The 19,599-nt window shown below is 36.6% G+C and overlaps 1 protein-coding gene across 6 annotated transcripts in view; it reads right to left on the minus strand.

Annotated features, from left to right (window-relative positions):
• Positions 1-19,599, minus strand: part of ELF1 (E74 like ETS transcription factor 1) — a 108,721-nt gene that overhangs the window by 22,796 nt on the left and 66,326 nt on the right. For 5 of the 6 annotated variants that reach the window (XM_060637047.3, XM_060637049.3, XM_060637050.3 and 2 more), the window contains exon 3: positions 7,748-7,928. In XM_060637047.3, the coding sequence (XP_060493030.1) occupies positions 7,748-7,928 (181 nt within the window). Of the gene's footprint in view, positions 1-7,747; positions 7,929-8,882; positions 9,130-19,599 lie in introns of those variants that run through there. The other variant, XM_060637051.3, reaches the window with a different exon arrangement.

A 19,599-nucleotide genomic window follows, 5' to 3' on the forward strand; every position in this document is an offset into this window, starting at 1 on the left:
AACATATACAAAGTAGAGAAAGTCATATAATGGACCCATGTATCAAGAGCCCAGCTTCAATACTTAATAGCCAATCTTCCTTCACCCATACCCCCCAGCCTAAAACACACACACTGGATTATTTTATTTTATTCTTAAAAATTTTTTAATGTTTATTCATTTCTTGAGAGACAGAGAGCATGAGTGGGGAAGGGGCAGAGAGAGGGTGGGGGACACAGAATCCAAATCAAGCTCCAGGCTCTGAACTGACAGCACAGAGTCTGACGCAGGGCTCGAACTCACAAACCGCAAGACCATGACCTGAGCTGAAGTCAGATGCTTAACCGACTGAGCCATCCAGGCACCCTTATTTTATTGTATTCTTTTAAAGTAGGCTCCATGCCCAACGTGGGGCTTGAATTCACAACCCTGAGATTGATAGTTGCATGCTCTACCAACTGAGCCAGCCAGACACCCTTCACACTGGATTATTTTATTATTTTATTCTTTAATGTTTATTTTGGAGAGAGAGAGTGTGAGCAGGTGAGGGGCAGAGAGAGCAAGGCACAGAGGATCCAAAGCAGGCTCTGTGCTGACAGTAGCAAGCCTGATGTGGGGCTCGAACTCATGAACCATGTGTTCATGACCTGAGCTGAAGTCAGACGCTCAACCACTGAGCCACCCAGGCGCCCTTCACACTCGATTATTTTAAAGTGAAGCCCGGCCTATCGTTCAATTGTACATATGACAGTATATATCCTAAAAGACAATACCATGATCATACCTTTTAAAAATTGTATTTTAAATCAGTTATCCAGTTAATACTGAAATTTCTTTAATGCCTCAGTTTTCTAAAAAAATTTATTCAAATCAGGATCCAAACAAAGCTCATGCATTACATTTGGTGACACGTACCTCCTCCCTTTTTATTTTTCCTTTTTGCCATATATCTTTGAAGAAACAGAGTTATCTGTCTGTAGTTTCCCAGGTTTATGATTTTGCACACACCCCTGTGGTGCCACTCAGTATGTTCCTCCCTGGCCCATGTATTTCCTCCTGTAAACTGGTAGCTGTATCTAAAAGCTTGATTAGATTCAATTTTTTTTTTTTTTTTTTTTTTTGCAAAACTGATTCTATGTGCCTCCTGAAGCAGTGCTATAAAATCTGGTAGTTTTCATTCAGTACTGTTAAGACTGAGAACCAGGTTCAGGTGTTATCAGCCTGATCTTTCCATTATAAAATTCTCCATCAGCCTTAAATAACTGACTTTAGCAGTTATTGATGATATCTGCCTAAATCCATTGTTCACAAGGGATTCCAAAATGGTGATAATTCTAATCCTACAATTCCTCCAGTATTTGTTAGCTAGAATTCTCTATAAAGAACAACTTTCCTTCATCAACTAGTTATCTTGAACCACAGTTCATACAATAAAGGTAAATTAAATACTTGATATTTTTTACATTATTTACTGATTTTCAGAATAATAAATGGGCTTTCTAGCATCTTTATAGAAGACAGAAGTGGCCATTTATAGAAGTGGCCATTCAGTTACTTTTTAGCATCATTGAAAATATAAAGGTTTTAACATATTATATTCTTCAATCCTTTGCAGTTGTAATTTTTTAAAAAGTTTACTTATTTATTTTGAGAGAGGGAAGAAGGAGTGTAGAGGCAGAGAGGGGGAAGAGAAAGAATCCCAAGCAGGCTCTGCACTGTCAGCACAGAGCCTGATGCAGGACTCAAACTCATGAACCGTGAGATCACGACCTGAGCCGAAACCAAGAGTTGAATACTTAGTCAACTGAGACACCCATGTGCCCCTGAAGCTGTAATTCTTTTTTTTTTTTTTTAATTTTTTAAATGCTTATTTTTGAGGGGGGGGGGGGGAGATGCGGGTAAGGTCAGAGAAAGGGAGACACAGAATCCGAAGCAGGCTCCAGGCTCTGAGCTGTCAGCACAGAGCCTGACGCAAGGCTTGAACTCATGAACTGTGAGACAGTGACCTGAGAAGTCAGACCCTTAACTGAGTGAGCCACCCAGGTGCCCCTTAATTCTTAACCTCTAAACGTCCCATCTTCGGCCACTGGGAACTAAAGCTGGGGCCTGGGTCTTTCAGACATGACCCAAGTAATAGTTTTGTGCCTTCTGGGAAAAGATATATTACAGGCTATTCTTGTACATTTCCCATCCCAAACCCAGAACCAGTAGTTTCTCCTGGCTATCCTGGTATTGTTAGTGAATAATTTATTCAGAGACTATAATCTGTACACTAATTTGAGGAACTCAAAACATATACATTTTGAAGGATTTAAAATTATTCTGAAGAATTTTAAACATATTTGAACATAAACAGAATAATACAATGAACTTCTGTGTCTTCATCACCCAGCTTTAACAATTATCGACTCATGGCCAATCTTGTTTTATCTATATCTCCATGCTCTCCTCTTCCTTATTATTTTGATGTAAATTCTAAACATCCTAATATTTCGGTAGTAAATATTTTATAATATCTAAAAGATAAGGGTTCTGTTTTGAAAACGTAAAAATACCTTTATCAAACACTTTTTAAAAATCTGTATTTCCTTAATATCAAATAGCATACAAATGTCCAACTGTCTGAAATATCATATATGGCGGATGGTGGGAGGAGGGTTGATAGTTGTTGTTTGAATCAGGATCCAAATAAGGTCCTCACAGTGCAACTGACTGATAAGTTTCTGAAGTTTCTTTTCATTACTATGTTACCTTCCATCTCTCTTTTTTCCTTGCAATTAAACCAAGAAAGTAGACTGCTTGTCCTGCAGAGTTTCCCCGTCTAGATTTTGCTAATTCTACTCCTATTGTATAGTTTAACATGTTTTTTCTACATTTGCTTTAAACTGGTAATCAGTTCCGAAGGCTCAATCAAATTCTGGTTAAATTTGGGGGGCGGGAAAGGCTATTTTTTGTATATGATAATTAGCTGGAATACCACAATAAAGAGAAACTTCTCATTTAATAATCTAGTTACTCAGTATATAGTTGAAACAGGGAAAGGAGAATAAATGTGTGATTCTTAACAGTTTTCAAAACAGCTTTTAGCATCACCTATTGGTGACCATTTTTTTGGTGTGTGTAGCATTATGAGATCATGGATTTAAACATATTAGATATGTTTCAACTACTGGTTATTGTCCTTATTAATACTCAAGTTGTCCTATGTTTGGCTAAAAAATATTTGTCTTTGTTTTTTTAGAGAAGAAAATCGATCCTGAGTTCATACTAATATTTGCAATTCAAATGTAGCATTATAGAATTTAGTTTTGGAATTACGTATTTATACTGTGTGTTTACATAGAATTTATAGGATTATAGAATTTTTATTTAACTTTGCAATTTAACATTTGTATATCTTATTTACTCTCTAAATCTTGGCTTCTTATGACATTAACTTCATTATTTATTTGATTTGACCCTAACATCTCTTGCACACACACACTCACACAAGCTTTTAAATAACAACAAAACTATTACTGAAAACAATTTAAGATTCCTAAGCAGCTTTATTTTTAGTTTTTGATTTTTAGGCTACATCTCATTAGGAAATGCATGACCTTAAAAATCACATCTCAATAGCTTAATGGGGTTCATCTGTTTTAGTGTGCTTCAATTTTTATACACTGCTAATTTTTCCTCTTTTGGACTTAGTGTTGTTTTATAATTATGTGAACATTTACATGGTTCCAAAGTAAAAATGACAAAACAAAGTATGTTTCAAGAATCTATCTTTCATCCCTGTCCCTTCCTTTTCCCTGAAAGAAACCATTCCTATTGGTTTTGTGACTTTTTTTTTTTTTAGTTTTATTTATTTATTTTGTGAGAGAGAGTACAAGTAGGGAGGATGCAGAGAGAGAAGGGAACAGAGGATCTGAAGCAGGCTCTGTGATGACAGCAGAAAGCCCAATGTGGGGTTTGAACTCACGAACCACGAGATCACAACCTGAGCTGAAATCAGATGCTTAACCAACAGAGCCACCCAGGCGCCCCAGGGGGTTATCAATTTTTTAAATATAAGCAAAGAAACATACCATTTATATTCTTTGTTCTCCCTTAAATAAAAAGTAGTATACTATTTATGCTACTTGACCATTGCTTTTTTAACATACTATACAGTAAAAATCATCCCACCGTTATATATAGAAATCACATCACCTTTTGTATTTCAGAAATGTGAGTCAAGCTAAATATGTTTAGTATCAATGTTAATTTGACAACCTTTGTTTATTCCATTCAGCTTCAGTGCTTAGATTGAGAAAAGCAAAATAAACGGGTACGTCCTACATGAAACAGGACAGAAAACCAAAAAAAGTGCATCCAGCTTTTAAAAATATTTTTAAAATGCTAGCCCTTCATTAAATGGATAACAAAAATTTCTTCTGGCAATAATAAAACCCGCTAAGCTATTAATGCATGCATTTTAAACCTTCTTCATAACAGATTAGCTGTGATCTAGTAACTAGCTAAAATCTATACCAAAGACAGAAGGCATGGATACTATGATAACTTAGGGAATAATTTATTAAATACATTTGAACTTACTAGAAATTACTAAAAATTGTTTGACCTTGTAAAAACAGAAAAGAATCCATATGAAAGAAGAGACACTTAACGGTATTATTTAATAAGAGAAGATTTACTAATATAGTCATCACTGGTTACCTTTTATTCGAAAAAATATAATTTGTACCATCTCCACTAGTAATTTTACTTTTAGAACTTCAAAGGCTGGCAACGGAAGAAGAATCTCCACATACGTAAGAACTAATGGTCAAATGACTTTCAAAAAACCTTAACACCATGGGGCATCTGGGTGGCTCAGTTGGTTAGGCAACTGACTTTGACTCAGGTCATGATCTCACAGTTGGTGAGTTTGAGCCCCGCATCAGGCTCTGTGCTGACAGCTCAGAGCCTGGAGCCTGCTTCAGACTCTGTCTTCCCCTCTCTCTACCCCTCCTCTGCTCACACTCTGTGTCTCTCAGTAATAAATAAATGTTAAAAAAAAAAAAAATTAAAAAAAAAAAACTTTAACACCATAACCTTTTTTTTTTTTTTTTTTTAACATATATTCATTTTTGAGAGAGAGAGAGAGACAAGAGCATGAACAGGGGAGGGGCAGAGAAAGAGGGAGACATAGAATCTGAAGCAGGCTCCAGGTCTGAACTGTCAGCACAGAGCCCAACGTGGGGCTCAAACTCACGGACTGCAAGATCATGACCTGAGCTGAAGTCAGATGCTTAGCCAACTGAGCCACCCAGGCACCCCACACCATAACCTTTTTCTAAATGAAACTTTAGGTGGAACTCCAACATATGAGCACATAAAAGTGGTAGTTTACCATTATACATTTCTTTTATAGGTTCAGATATATATCAAACTTGATAGGAGATCAACCAATGATAAAATTGAAAGTATTTTGGTTAACATGAAAATCTGCAATCAGGGCACACAGATGATACCTGCAGTCTAATATAAGCTTCAAATGCATAAAAATAGTTCAACCTTTTCATTATTGAAAATTTCAAACAAAATCAAAATTATGGAACACAGTCTAATGAATTCTCACATATCCATTTTCAGCATTAACCACTATCAACACATGGTCAATCTTCTTTCACCCATACTCCAATCACTGCCTGCAAGGCCCCCTCACACACATCACACCCACACCCCCAGGATTACTTTAAAGGAATCCAAGAACCATATTTTATCTCTAAAAATTTCAGCATGTGTATGGTATGTTACTGGCATACCTAAAAATATTAACAATAATTCCTTAGTATCATCTGAAGTGCTACCTGGGACTCACATGGACAGTTTATAAACTCTTCTTTCTCCATCTCTTTCTTTTCCTGTAGTTTCTGCAAAGCACAACATTCTTCCCTCCTTCACTCTGAACTTAGGAGGCCTACAGGGTTCTTTGCTTTCTTATGACATTGCTCAAATAAGGATGGAAGGGTTAAATAAAAGCTCAGGTTGGGAGATTGAAAAGGGAGAAGAAATATGCAAACAGCAAATGTGGTTTTTAAAACATGGCTTATTTTCTGGACCCATTCAATATCAGTTCTATTCTCTAGGAAGCATGGATCCTGTTTGTATCTTGTTATTGGCTATCTTCAAGTCTAAGCCCAAGATGGAAAGAAAGAAGTAATTCTTTCTCCTAAAGATCCAAGAGCCGCTTTCCTAGTCGGAATTTCTTCTCCAAGGACCAATGTCTTCCTTGATGACTAAAACCAGGAATAAATACTCTTTCAGTGGAGACCCTTATTCCCAACCTACAGAGACAGCTGTAGCTTTTCACTAAGGCATCAAGAAATTACAACTGAATATACTAGAAAAACCCACTAGCTACACAACAGATATATGTATAGCAATAGTCACTCTGTTATACAAAACACACAACTCAGTCAGTAATGAATAAAAACCTCTAACATAATTTAATTCCCCAATTGATAAGGAAAGATTTATCAAAAAACTTTCATTGGGTTCCTCTGAACAAAAAATGTGAATACTGGAGAACATGCTTTGTAAAAAACATATACAAAAAGGACAATATAAAAATTAAGAGTTGTTTGTCAATGTTATCAGTGGGGACCCAGTCACTTGGTGTATAATCTTAGGCAAATCATTTCATTATACCTAATTTCAGTTTTCTTTTTCTGTTGTGAGACATGAGATAATGAACTTTTTAAAATTTACTATGTTAAAAAAATAAAATAAAATCTACTATATTAATATGATGCACTGAGAAGGAGACAATGCTATTTTGGTGGTATTCTTTCTCCAAATTGCATTATCTCATTCCAGTCATGAGAAAATATTACACAAATAAAATTGAAGGACATACTACCATGTCTGATCAGTACTCTTCAAAAGTCTCAAGGTTACTGAGAGACAAAGAAAGACAGAGAAACTGTTATAGACTGTAAGACACCAAGAAGAAATAACTAAATGCAAAGTAAGATTCTAGACAGGATCTTGAAGCGAAAAAGAACATTAGTTTGAAATGGTTGGCATGCAATAAAGTGTAAGTTTAGTTAATGACATTGTGACTAATGCTAATATCCTATTATTTTCAAATTTAAGAATAAATATTCAAATAGCCTTTGCTTCCAAATAATTAATTTTCTCAAACATCTCCAACACCTACCTCTGGCCAAGACAGATGAATGTAAATGTATACAAATACAAATGCATGCACCAATTTCTAAAACTGATGAAAACAGCATTACCACTAGGTCACACTTCACAGTGAACTCTTCACATTTCTAACAGGCTACTAGTTCTGACTTAACCAGAAGAGAAGTCTTTTTTAAACCCTAGTACCTTATCCTACATTTGGTTCATGGCCTCCTATTTTCCTTCCTGTGACAGCAGTAAAAGAAGAACCTTCCTATATTTTTCCCTACAAACAACTTCCTATTGTTACTGAGAACATAGAGCATGGCATATTAAGTGCTCAGTGAATGCCTGACAAATCAGGTTGGCTTGGTTCTCCTTACATACCTCTATTTTGCCACATTCATCCCAATATATTTAGGAAAAAAGGAAGAGCAGGTGAGAAAGCACTACGAAACTCAGGTAGATGAGAAAGAAAATATGATTTCCCTCTCCCTGCAAGGCTCTAGCCTCTTGAAACCAAGCTAGGGACTCTTATGCCCCCAAAATCACAGGACTGAGAAACTGCCCCAAACTATGCTAAAGTACGGTGCTGCTGGGGACACACCTGTGAGCGTGATGTCATCGTCATCTTCATCTATGATTTCTTCCTCGGCCACATCCAGGGAGCTCTCAGTAATCATGTCATTAGGCTCTTCCACACAGGCTAGACCCGCGTAACTATTGAGAATATCAGCACCAGGAACATGTTCCACAATTACAGCAGGAAAAATAGCTGGATCACCAAGCTGGGAAGAGTGAGGGGAAAAAAAGAGGATTAACAAAGTGTTTGCTTTTGTTAAATACAACCAAAAAATATTTTCTGCTGGACATCAATTTAGTTTTTATATCATCAGTTACTGAAATCTTGACAATCTTTCTGGGCTGCAGAGAATGTGTATCTATTAAGGATAAACTTTTCTTATTATCAATCTTGAGGCTTAACCAAATTTTCATTGGAAAATCCTACAACAACATACTTTTAAACCACATTAAATAAAAAAACCTAGTATCATTAATTCATAAAAAGTGGCATACCAATGAAATGTACAATTAAATACAATCTCAACAAAAGTTTGACAGGAAAAAAAACCCACATAAACTTAATAAATGTTACATTGTCACTGGCATACATGCTGTGTTTAACAACAGCTTTTCACTCAAATGGGGAAATTAACTTTCATTTTCTATTTGGTCATACATCATGTAATTTTAGATCATGTCTATCACGATCTTTCTGTATTATTATTTCAATTTTTTCTGGTTTAAGAGTGGTAGAACCTCCTCCCTTAACCCGAGATAATTCACATATATTTCCAGATACATGAATATTACCTTATATACAGAGTACAATTATCAAAACACTAATATAGTACTAAATTTAATCTATAGAGCCTATTCAAATTTCCCCAATTGTCTCACATTCTTTTAGTTATTTATTTTTAAATTTATTTACTTATTTATTTAGAGTGTACACACACAAGCATGTGACCAGGGAGGAACAGAGAGAGAATCTGAAGCAGTCTCCATACTGTCAGCACAGAGCCCAACACGGGACTCGATCTCACAAACTGTGAGATCAAGACCTGAGCCGAAATCAAGAGTTGGATGCTTAATCAACTGAGCTACCCGGGTGCCCCCCACTTAACGTCTTTAAAACACACACACACACACACACACACACACACACGAAAAAGGGGCACCTGGGTGGCTGAGTTAAGCGTACAGCTCTTGACTTCGGCTCAGGTCATGATCTCATGGCTTGTTGAGTTCAAGCCCCACATCCGGCTCTACACTGGCAGTGCAGAACCTGCTTCGGATTATCTTTCTCTCCTTCTCTGCACCTCCTCAGCTCATGTGCTCTGTCTCTCTCTCTCTCAAAATAAATAAGTAAACTTAAAAAAAAAAATGGGAAAAAAATTCTAGTTCAGGATCCAATCTAGGATCATACATTTCATTCAGCAAATAATTGTATTTCTCCATGGCAACTCCTTTAATACAAATAATTTCTTTAATCTGAATCAGTTCTTCAGCTTTTCTTTCTCTTTTTATGATTTTGACACTTTTGAAGAGTACAGGCCATTTGTTTTATAAACGTCTCCCCCATCCCAATTTGGATATGCATGGTATTTTCTCATGATTATATTAACTTGCATTTTTGGCAAAAACACCAAAGAAGTAATGCTGTGTCCTCATTAAGAGGTCCAAAATATGTACATATTTGTCCTATTACTAGTGATACTAACTTTGATCACTTAGTTAAGATGGTATCTACCAGATAACTAACTATAAAGTTACTATTTTTCCTTGCATAATTAGTAAGTATCTTATGGGAAGACAGCTCAAGACCACGTAAATATCCTGTTTCTTGAACATATTCCCATAAAATACTATCTTCTTCTGTTTTTTAATGTTTATTTATTTATTTATTTTGAGAGAGAGAGCGTGTGCACACAAGCATGAGCAGGGGAAGGGCAGAGACAGAATCTCAAACAGGCTCTGCACTGTCAGTGTGCAGAGCCCAATGTGGAGCTCAAACTCACAAACCACGAGATCATGACCTGAGCTGAAGTCAGACGCTTAACCAACTGAGTCACTGAGGCGCCCCCAAGTATTATCTTTTAAAATGTAGGAAACTGAGGGTTGATGGGGGGTAGGAGGGAGGGGAGGGTGGGTGAAGGGTATTGAGGAGGGCACCTTTTGGGATGAGCACTGGGTGTTGTATGGAAACCAATTTGACAATAAGTTTCAAAAAAATTTTTTTTTAATTTTAAAAAAATGTAGGAAAAAGTTCCTGCCAATATGTAATAATGTCAGGTATTTTGTAATTTTCCTTGAGTAAATTTACTGTGTTGAAATTATTATTTATGATTTCATTATAACTTACCAGCCTCAATCTTTTAAAATTAACATGTTTGTAGCACTGCCCATGGAGGTTAAATGCTACTTCTATCGTAAGAATTTAACTTCTATCATAAACATTAAGAATTAAGACATCACAGGTGCTAACCATATTAACTGTGCTCTGAAATTTATGGCTAATAACCCTAAAACATATTTGGATCATTTTATTTCAAAATGTTTCTTCCTATTTCAAAAAAGAGGAAGTTAGAAGTAACTGGCTTTCCGTAAGTTTTAAAACACCAAGTAGGAGACTCAGACATTGCACCATAAAACCCAGACACATGAGAGAAAGTATATAAAATGGCCAAAGCATAGTCATTTGGCTTTCCCTTCCTTTTAAGAGGTGAATGCTGCACATTCAACCTAGCATGAACATTTGCTCATTGAAACATCTCTTCTCTCTTAAGAGCTCAAGTTAAGCTCCTAGTCTTCTAATGAGGCTGAGCCCATGAATGATTTAATTTTCACATGATTTCATTTTATGCTGCAGCAGCTTTCTGTACCAGGTAAGAACAGGGCTTATCACCTCCATCCATTGGCAGAGGAAGAATCAGATTAAGAAACTTACCCAAGGTCACCCACGAAGTCAGAGACAGAGACATGTCAAGGCAATTCACAGGAGCAGTCCTCACCCAAATGAAACCAAAGTTTTACTGCCTATTCAAAAAATACTTGGCTTCTGAAATTTGGGGTAGTGAGTGTTAAGCACAACAGTAAAGCAAGGAAATTAGTTTCCTTTGAAGTAAAAGCTTAATTAAGAATGAAAAGGGACACATGGTTCTGTGATTTAGAAGGCAGCAACATGTGAAAAAGAAACACTATGAACCATGAGAGCTCAGGCATTCTCCATCCGACTTTAAATTTTCCTCACTTTAAATGAAAGAGGAGCACTAGCTGATTCTAAGGGCACTTCCAGGTTTTGTTTTGTTAAGATGTATTAAGGCATGGATCCTAAAGTTAAGGAGCTGTGCTGTGTTTAACGTATGACTTTCAATATCATCTTTTGCAGGGCCTCTCCAATCTGAGTCTATTATGGACTTTGTCGTGGGCCACAGCCAGGTACTTCCCAGGATCCCTCCCAATTTAGCTACGCTGTCTTCCTCTAAGGTAGTTGAAAAGCATGGGCAATTCTTTTCTAGTCCCCTGAAATGGAGATGTATATTCAAAGTGTTCTTCTCTAATTTCCCCTGTGTGCTATTAACTCATATAGAACAAACTGACCAACTCCAAATGTCATGTAACAGGCCTGAATCTATATATACAAAATACATATAGGAACTCCCTCTCAGGTGACTGGAGAGAATCTCCCCCTTGATTACCACGTAATACACACTCCAGAAACTAGCTGCTGGTCTGAGCTCATGATAAATTCCTGCCTTTTACACTGCTTGACTAACGACTGACTCAAGTCTGAGTTACCAGGAACCTAAAAATTTTATGACTACACATTCAAAAATTCCTTATAGAGAAATGGTTCCCAACCTCTTAAATGAAGGTGTGGCAAAATTTCAAATGTTGACTTTTCCTAGATTTAAATTTTAAAGATGAATACAATACTGGGACTTGTATTAGGTTGCTAGGGTCTGTGGAATTACCACAGACCTGGTGGTACCATAGGACCACAGACAGAAATCTGTTGTCTCACAGCTCTGGAGGCTGGAAATCCGAAATCAAGGTGTTGGCAGGCTTATTCCTCCTGAGGTCTGTGAGGGACGGGATCTGTACAGGCCTGTCTCCTTGGCTTACAGATGACTGTCTTCATGTTCACATGCTGTTCTCTCCTGTACGTGTCTGTGTCCAAATTCTCTCTTTTCGTAAGGACACTGATCATAGTGAATTAGGGGCCTACTCTACTCCAGTATAACTTCATCTTAACTAATTACATCTGTAACATCCCTGTTCCCAAACAAGATCACATTCTGAGATATCAGGAGTTAGCATTTCAACACATGAATTTGGGGAGATGGGGTAAAGAGAGCAATTCAACACCTAACAGGACCCAATTTAATTTAGCTTTAAGTCTATCACAGGACAGCTAGCTCCCTCTACCCTAAACAGCTTCTCTAGCTTATGGCAATTAAGATTATATATTCTTATATATATTCTAAATTGAGATTAGACATTATTCTTCAAGCTTATGTGCTGAAGACCACCAAACCTTATGCACCTTAGTTTTTTCCACATCACTTCAACCAGACCCTTTCCCAAGATTTATTTAAAGAAGAACCTCAGGGGCACCTGGGTGGCTCAGTCGGTTGAGCCTCCGACTTCGGCTCAGGTCATGATCTCACAGTTTGTGGGTTCCAGCCCTGCATCAGGCTCTGTGCTGACTGCTTGCTCAGAGCCTGGAGCCTGCTTCAGATTCTGTGTCTCCTTCTCTCTCTGCCCCTCCGCCGCTCACGCTTTGTTTCACTCTGTTTCTCAAAGATAAATAAATGTAAAAAAAAAAAAAAAAAAGAAGAAGAAGAAGAAGAACCTCAGGAAGGTCAGAGCTCTTCATAAAATGGCCACATTCCTAACAGTCAGCAATAAGCTCTGTTACCTCCTTTTAAGAAATTAAGGTGTCAACACTTTGTTGATGTCCTAACAAAAATATGTTTCATTTGGCTGCCTACTTAAAAAAAAACAAATCTCCAAGTATCCCTAAAACCTCTCTTTGTTTAAATAATTAATCATCTACTCTTCAGTCCCTTTAACTGAATCAGGGAACCTCAGTCAACTCTACCAGTGGATATCAACACCGATATTCACTGGGAAACACCTAAAAATATCAATACCTGACCCTACGTGGGAGCAAACAAATCAGAACATCTGGGGATGTGACCAGGGCATGTTATTAAATTTCCTTGTGTGGTTCTAATGTGCATGCAGGGTTTAGAACACTGCTCTAAAGAATTACAAAATTCAAAACTGCATCCCCTAACCTGAGTCAACTTGATTTACGCCAATGTCTGACATACTAGTAATCCAAAACAACAAAGTTATATTACTTTATTATGACATGTTTTGGCACTTGCAGATTATTTTCCCATTTGTTTTTGTAACAGAACCAAAACAAATCACAAAACGATGGGTGGGAAGAGAGATGGAAGACTTCTTGGGATTATTACACTCTGTCAAAGATCAGAGTTTTCAAAGCCTCAGTTTCTATGAGCAAATTAAACTGCACTGATAAGCTTTCAACTGTTGTGTGACTTTATTGAGTGTCTTAACAACTCTGGAATGAAAAATACATACCAGTTTTCCTTTCTATTAATTTCAGGTAAATTAAACACATGTGTTGAAAGCGAAACTTCAACCAATTTTTTAGCATCCATAATAAAAATCAAACCAACTTTTGGCAGGAAGGAGAGTTCCCCAAATTTCAACACTGTCCACTATGGACTTGCCATTTGTTGTGGCTGATGACATATGTAGCAATACCATCAAGTTGAAAAGAGGAGGGAAGTGACCAATCTGTAAACAGCAATGTTACTCTCACCAGGCTTGCTTTTCCCTCAATATACCACAACCCAAGGCCCTAGGAGGATATTTAAGAAAGTATGGACCATTATTCCAACCATATGAAGTAAAGCTAATTCAACAAGTCTTTGAATACAAAAAGACAAAAGAACTTTCAAATAACTTGTTTGCCAAGCTTCCCTGACAGCAGAGCTCAATCTGGTACGAGGTTGTTGTGAAACATCCTGCCCAGATCCTCTATGAAACAGCTTAAAATGAAACAGCTATCAAATGTTTTCCTGAAAGAAAAGCAAGTTAAAAACAGTCTTTCAAAACTTCCCCAATGTACATACTCGTTTTTAAGATAGGTGCAAAATGAGCACATTTTCAAGTAGTTTTTACTATCACTTTGCCTCAAAACAAGCCAAAACCAAGAGTGGGGTGGGCCTCACTCGAGCAGTAATCTTCAACAGCTTCCTCACTCGGAGGCCACTCCAATAAACACACAAACACAGTTCATTTGCCATGAAAACACATCTTTAAGACACACTCCTGTGCCTTCTCTTTCAACCAGAATGCTGCCCCAAAGCCTCATCCTATGAAGCCACAGCTTTGAAAGTATTTCCTTCACCTATGATTTAAAAAACCAAAACACAAAAACAAAAACCCAATACCTCAGTCTATCAGGACACAATCAGACAATATTTGCCATGCAGCAAATGCACTAGAAACACACCTCGTGAAAATAGGATGCAACAGTAAGTGCTCAAGCTCTAGAGTTAGAATGATCCTATTTAAGGCCAAACTGTACCATACCCTGGGTGTTTGAACTCCATCAAAATTTTCAGCCTCTCTAGTTTTAGTTTTCGTGTGTATCAAAAATGAGAATAACTTCTAGAGTTGTTGTAAGAATTCAAGAACATGTAAATATATCATTTGTTATACTGCATGGCACAGAGTAACCGTTCAACAAAATAACTGGATGATTAAGTACTTCAATACTGGATTTAGATAGAAATAAACACTCTTAAAACTTGGCTAACTTATATACGTATATCAAATCATCACATTGTACACTTAAACATGTTATATATAAATTACATCTCAATAAAACTTGGGGGGAAAACTTGGCTTACTATAATCTTACATTAACAGGCATGGTTTTTTGTTTTTGTTCTATTTGAATAAGAATAGTCCTTTCAGAAAAGCAATGAATGCAACCAGAAAAGTAGTGAACACAACCATCTCATCTCAGCAACAACCATTTAAGCTTCAAGGTAAAGCAAAAGCTGAAACATACATGTTTACTTTGTGACAATTTATCAAACTATACATTTAACGATTTGTGCATATTTTGTGTTTATGTAACACTTCAATAAAAAGTCTAAAAAGCAGAGGTCAATCTGATAGAAGAAATAGAACTTTAAAATGTCTCCAGTTCTCTCTGACCATTACTTTGAGACAGAGGTAAGGCAGAGCATTTGCAGGGAGAGGAGACTTGAACCAGATCAGACAAACACTATGGCGATATTTTATTCCCTTTTATAAACCATAAAATTAAAGGAAACCTCTAGACATGGCATATCTAGATAGATATAATTAGGGTGAGTGGTGAACAAAATGAATTTAAATTAAAAATCCTTTAAACAAGTTCCCATGGTGCATTTAAAAAAAATTAATAGATTTTTGGGGTGCCTGGGCAGCTCAGTCAGTTAGCTATCCGACTTCAGCTCACATCATGCATGATCTTATGGTTAGTGAGTTTGAGCTCTGCATCAGGCTCTGCACTGATGGCTCAGAGCCTGGACCCTGCTTCAGATTCTGTGTTTCCCTGTCTCTCTCTCTCTGCCACTCCCCTGCTTGTGCTCTCTTTCTCTCCTAAAAATAAATAAAAACTTAAATAAAAATAAAAAACTTAATAGATTTTTAAAAAGATGTATTTTGGGGAATAGATTAATACATGAACACATTGTATTCCAAGAGTTTAAAGTATTGTCCCTTTTCCATATAGTTCCCCTCCCTAATAACTACCACTGTTACCAATACATTTTGAATTGATTTTAGGAATTGATCTATTACATAAAACAAGCCAGAATTGTGCAATACATCTCCAAGGCTCAGCATAAAGTCCTGTGAAGGCTTCTTCACAGCCAAATTCTCTGCACACTTCAAAAACCCTGTCATTAAAACAGCTTCATTATCTGCAAATAAGAATACTTCTGTTGATTAACTCAAGCTCCCCATTACACGAGCTTATCCGTCTTTATTTTAAAAGAAAATGAAAAAGAGTTTTAGCAAACAGGCAGAAAAATTTATGTACCTATAGTACACACTGCCCAACACGTTGGTCTAAATATAGTTTTCCTTACTAGAGTGTAGTACATGAATCTAGTGTTTAAAATTTTTTGTATGCAAATGTATTTGGGAGAATGTGAAAATTTTACTTATTTATAATCGCTATAAAAGAGGTTTTACTTAATATTCTTCCAGATTCTCTTTTTCCTTCAGGGTTCTTTTTCTCTCTTATAGTTAAGAGTTTGGGCTTTCTCAATCAAAAAGACTCAATTCCAATGCAGGCACTGTCACATTCTACAGTGGTGTTTCTGGGCAACATTCATTTCCTCATTCAACCTCTAGGAGATTTCTCTTTACAGGGGATTTCCTTATTCATAAAATAAGGATAACAATAGTTACCACACCATACAGGGTTATTATGCTGAGGATCGAAAGAAAATATGTGAGAGCACTCTCTGCTTTGTGAAGACTGTGTATCCCAGGCAGCTGTCCTAACTTGGGCTCGAATAATACTTACTCTCCTCCTTTCTTTTAGAAATTCTAAAAGAAATTTTGTTCATTTTGTGTTGACACATCCTCTAGAGAAAATATCCTGCACTAGTCAGAATGACTAAAAATAAAATAATTAGAAGAAAAAGCAAGAAGTAAAACATTTTTAAGTCAACTGCATCCAAGTGTGACACAACCAAAAACCAGTTGAAAAGTAAATCATTCAAAATAGACTCTCTGGAAGTTGAAGGAACAAAAACGTTATTTTTTAAAGAAAATCTAGAGAAACAGGTTTATTGATCTGGACTTTCTAGTCTGGAGAACCACTTGTCTTTCTTTTATAAATTATAGATACAGTGTTTTAGCTGAAGCTCAAGAGTCTCATTTCAAAAAAATCTCAGATGGTGAGGTGCCTGGCTGGAGGCTCAGTTGGAAAAACAAGTGACTCTTGATCTCAGGGCTGTGAGTTTGAACCCTATGTTGGGTGTAGAGATTACTTAAATAAATAAACTTAAAAAAACAAAAATAAAAATCTCAGATGGCTTTTTATTTTTTTTTTTAATTTTTTTTTTCAACGTTTTTTATTTATTTTTGGGACAGAGAGAGACAGAGCATGAACGGGGGAGGGGCAGAGAGAGAGGGAGACACAGAATCGGAAACAGGCTCCAGGCTCCGAGCCATCAGCCCAGAGCCTGACGCGGGGCTCGAACTCACGGACCGCGAGATCGTGACCTGGCTGAAGTCGGACGCTTAACCGACTGCGCCACCCAGGCGCCCCTCAGATGGCTTTTTAGACACCACTGTGGACCCTACCTCCTCAAGTATGTAAAGAAAAGTGTGTGATTAATTATCAAGCCTCACAGAATAAAGGAACCTCACATGGAGATAATATTCCATCTTTTAGGAGTAACCTTTGGATAAACTTGTAAGAATTCTGTTTTTTTAACCAATATTATGTAATTTAATAAGATCAATTAAAAAGGAAAAAATGCATATTGCCCACAGGACCCAGCAAATGTAAGAGACAATAAATATTAGCTATTATATTAAAATATGTATCCATTTTGGGATTAGCCTACTAATGTGTATGTGCACACATTCCCCCAGGTTTTGGTATCAGTGTTATGTTGACTTTGTAAAAATGACTTAGGAAACTTCTCTCTCTGAACTGAAACTGTTTAAATGATTCATTAAAGTTTAAAATAACTTACCCATGAAACTCTTTGGGACTACCAGTTTTATGCATGTGGCAATTATTCCCTGGCAATTTCCTCAGGGCTTTTTTTTCATTGTTTCTAGTGCATTTTCATTTTAAACAAAACACCAAATATTCATTACTACCTTTCTAAAAACTTAGAAATACTTCAATGCACTAGCTTAAATGATACATCAAATCCCCATACAGTTCTGTGTTTTTTCTTTTTCAAATTTTTATTTAAATTCTAATTACTTAACATATAGTTTCATATTGGTTTCAGGAGAATTCAGTGATTCATCACAAGTGCCCTCCTTAATCGCCATCACCTATCCAGCCCATCCCCCACCCACCTGCCTCCATCAACCCTGTTTGTTCTCTATCATTAAGAGTCTCTTATGGTTTGTTTCTCTCTGTTCCCCACCCCCTTCCCATATGTTCATCTGTTTTGTTTCTTAAGTTGTACATGTGTGAAATCATATTGTATTTGTCTTTCTCAGACTGACTTATTTCACTTAGCATCATACACTCTAGTTCCACCTATGTCATTGCAAATGGCAAGATTTCTTTTTTTCTGATGGTTGAGTAATATTCCATTGTGTTTCCATTGTATACACACACACACACACACACACACACACACACATATCTTCAAGGACATTTGTTCTGCATTATGTCTTAACAGAAATATAAAGAAACCAAGTACTGTCAAAATTGGTGAGTCAATAAACAGCTAATAAGACCAATTACCCACTGATACTCTAAAACAATGTTATTAAATCAGAACTGGGATCCAGATATCTTTAGTAAATAGGCTAGGTAATTTTGAACAGTGCCCTGAGTGCCTTTGCAACTCTGCCCTAGGAATCTATTGTAAGATTCTAATATAGTTATTCTAGCTATCCAGTAATAAATGTGAGAGAATACAATAGGAAATGGAGAGAAATATTAACTCTGTCACAGAATCATTTGTGGGAATCAAAGTGTATATGAAATAGACACTGTAAACTATAAAGTGCTCCACAAAATGTTAGGAAATATTTTTACACTTCACTCAAGACTAGAGCAGGCAGTATATTTCTGGCATGGAAATCAACTTGCAAAGCAGCAGCAGGGCACACAATTGAATATATAGGCTTCTGTCAGTCCCTTCACTTCCCAATGGCTCTCTTTCTTCAATACCCTAGGTTTTTATAGATTGTAGATTTTTTATAAACATCATGATGCAGATATTATACTGTAGCCAGTGGCTTGGTATAAGAGAAAAAATATTCAAATCTCTGAAAATTAACATAAGCAAAGCGCTTTCTTAATCTGATTAAAAAGAAACTCACTACAGTGCTATGTAAAAAGTTCTCTTCCAGTTTGTCTTCGAGAGTTCAATAAAATGATCAATATAACAGAATAAAATTAAAATTAAGTGGTATTCCTAACGTGGTGGCAGCTACTACGTTAAGTACTTTATATGGCTTATCCCTGTCAATCCCCACAACACTATGCAGTTTCATTGACATCGGGCAACCAGCTAGGAAGAGGCAGAACTGAAACCTGAATCCAGACAATCTAACTCCCAAGTCCACAAGATTAACCATTAGGATAGACTCTAAGAGTACAGGATCCGATAAGTAGATTATGGTCTAACAAAAGTTTCATCTCAGTTAAAGCTTATATATATGTATGTATGTTTTATTTCTGTTGGCCCCAGCAGAGATGAGTGTTTCTGAAGAAGCTTAGCTTCTCTCTTCCACGGCACCATAAAAAATAGTGAGGTCTAAGTAAAATGGTCTTTTCTCCAGAATTCCCCTATTAGATAATGTTCAAAATTCTACTGTAAATCCCTGTGGAGTTGATTTGGCTAACTCTAATCCCAGTTTAGGTCTTTTGTGACTATTGGCTACCTTTAGTCTTTGCCCAGATTTTTCCCTTTCTCAGCCAGGATAAATTACAACTTACTTGGCCATGCATCTCGAAAAGTAAAATGGTCACTGAAAACAAACTTGGTTTTCCTATTAGAGTGCTCACTTTAAAAGTTCAATACATTGGTAGGTTAAGGGTATGTGGGGGTGGGAGAAACGTAAATTTTGGGAAGTATGCTA

Source organism: Panthera onca, chromosome A1 (assembly GCF_046562875.1).
Source record: "Panthera onca isolate mPanOnc1 chromosome A1, mPanOnc1 haplotype 2, whole genome shotgun sequence".
Taxonomy (NCBI): domain Eukaryota; kingdom Metazoa; phylum Chordata; class Mammalia; order Carnivora; family Felidae; genus Panthera; species Panthera onca.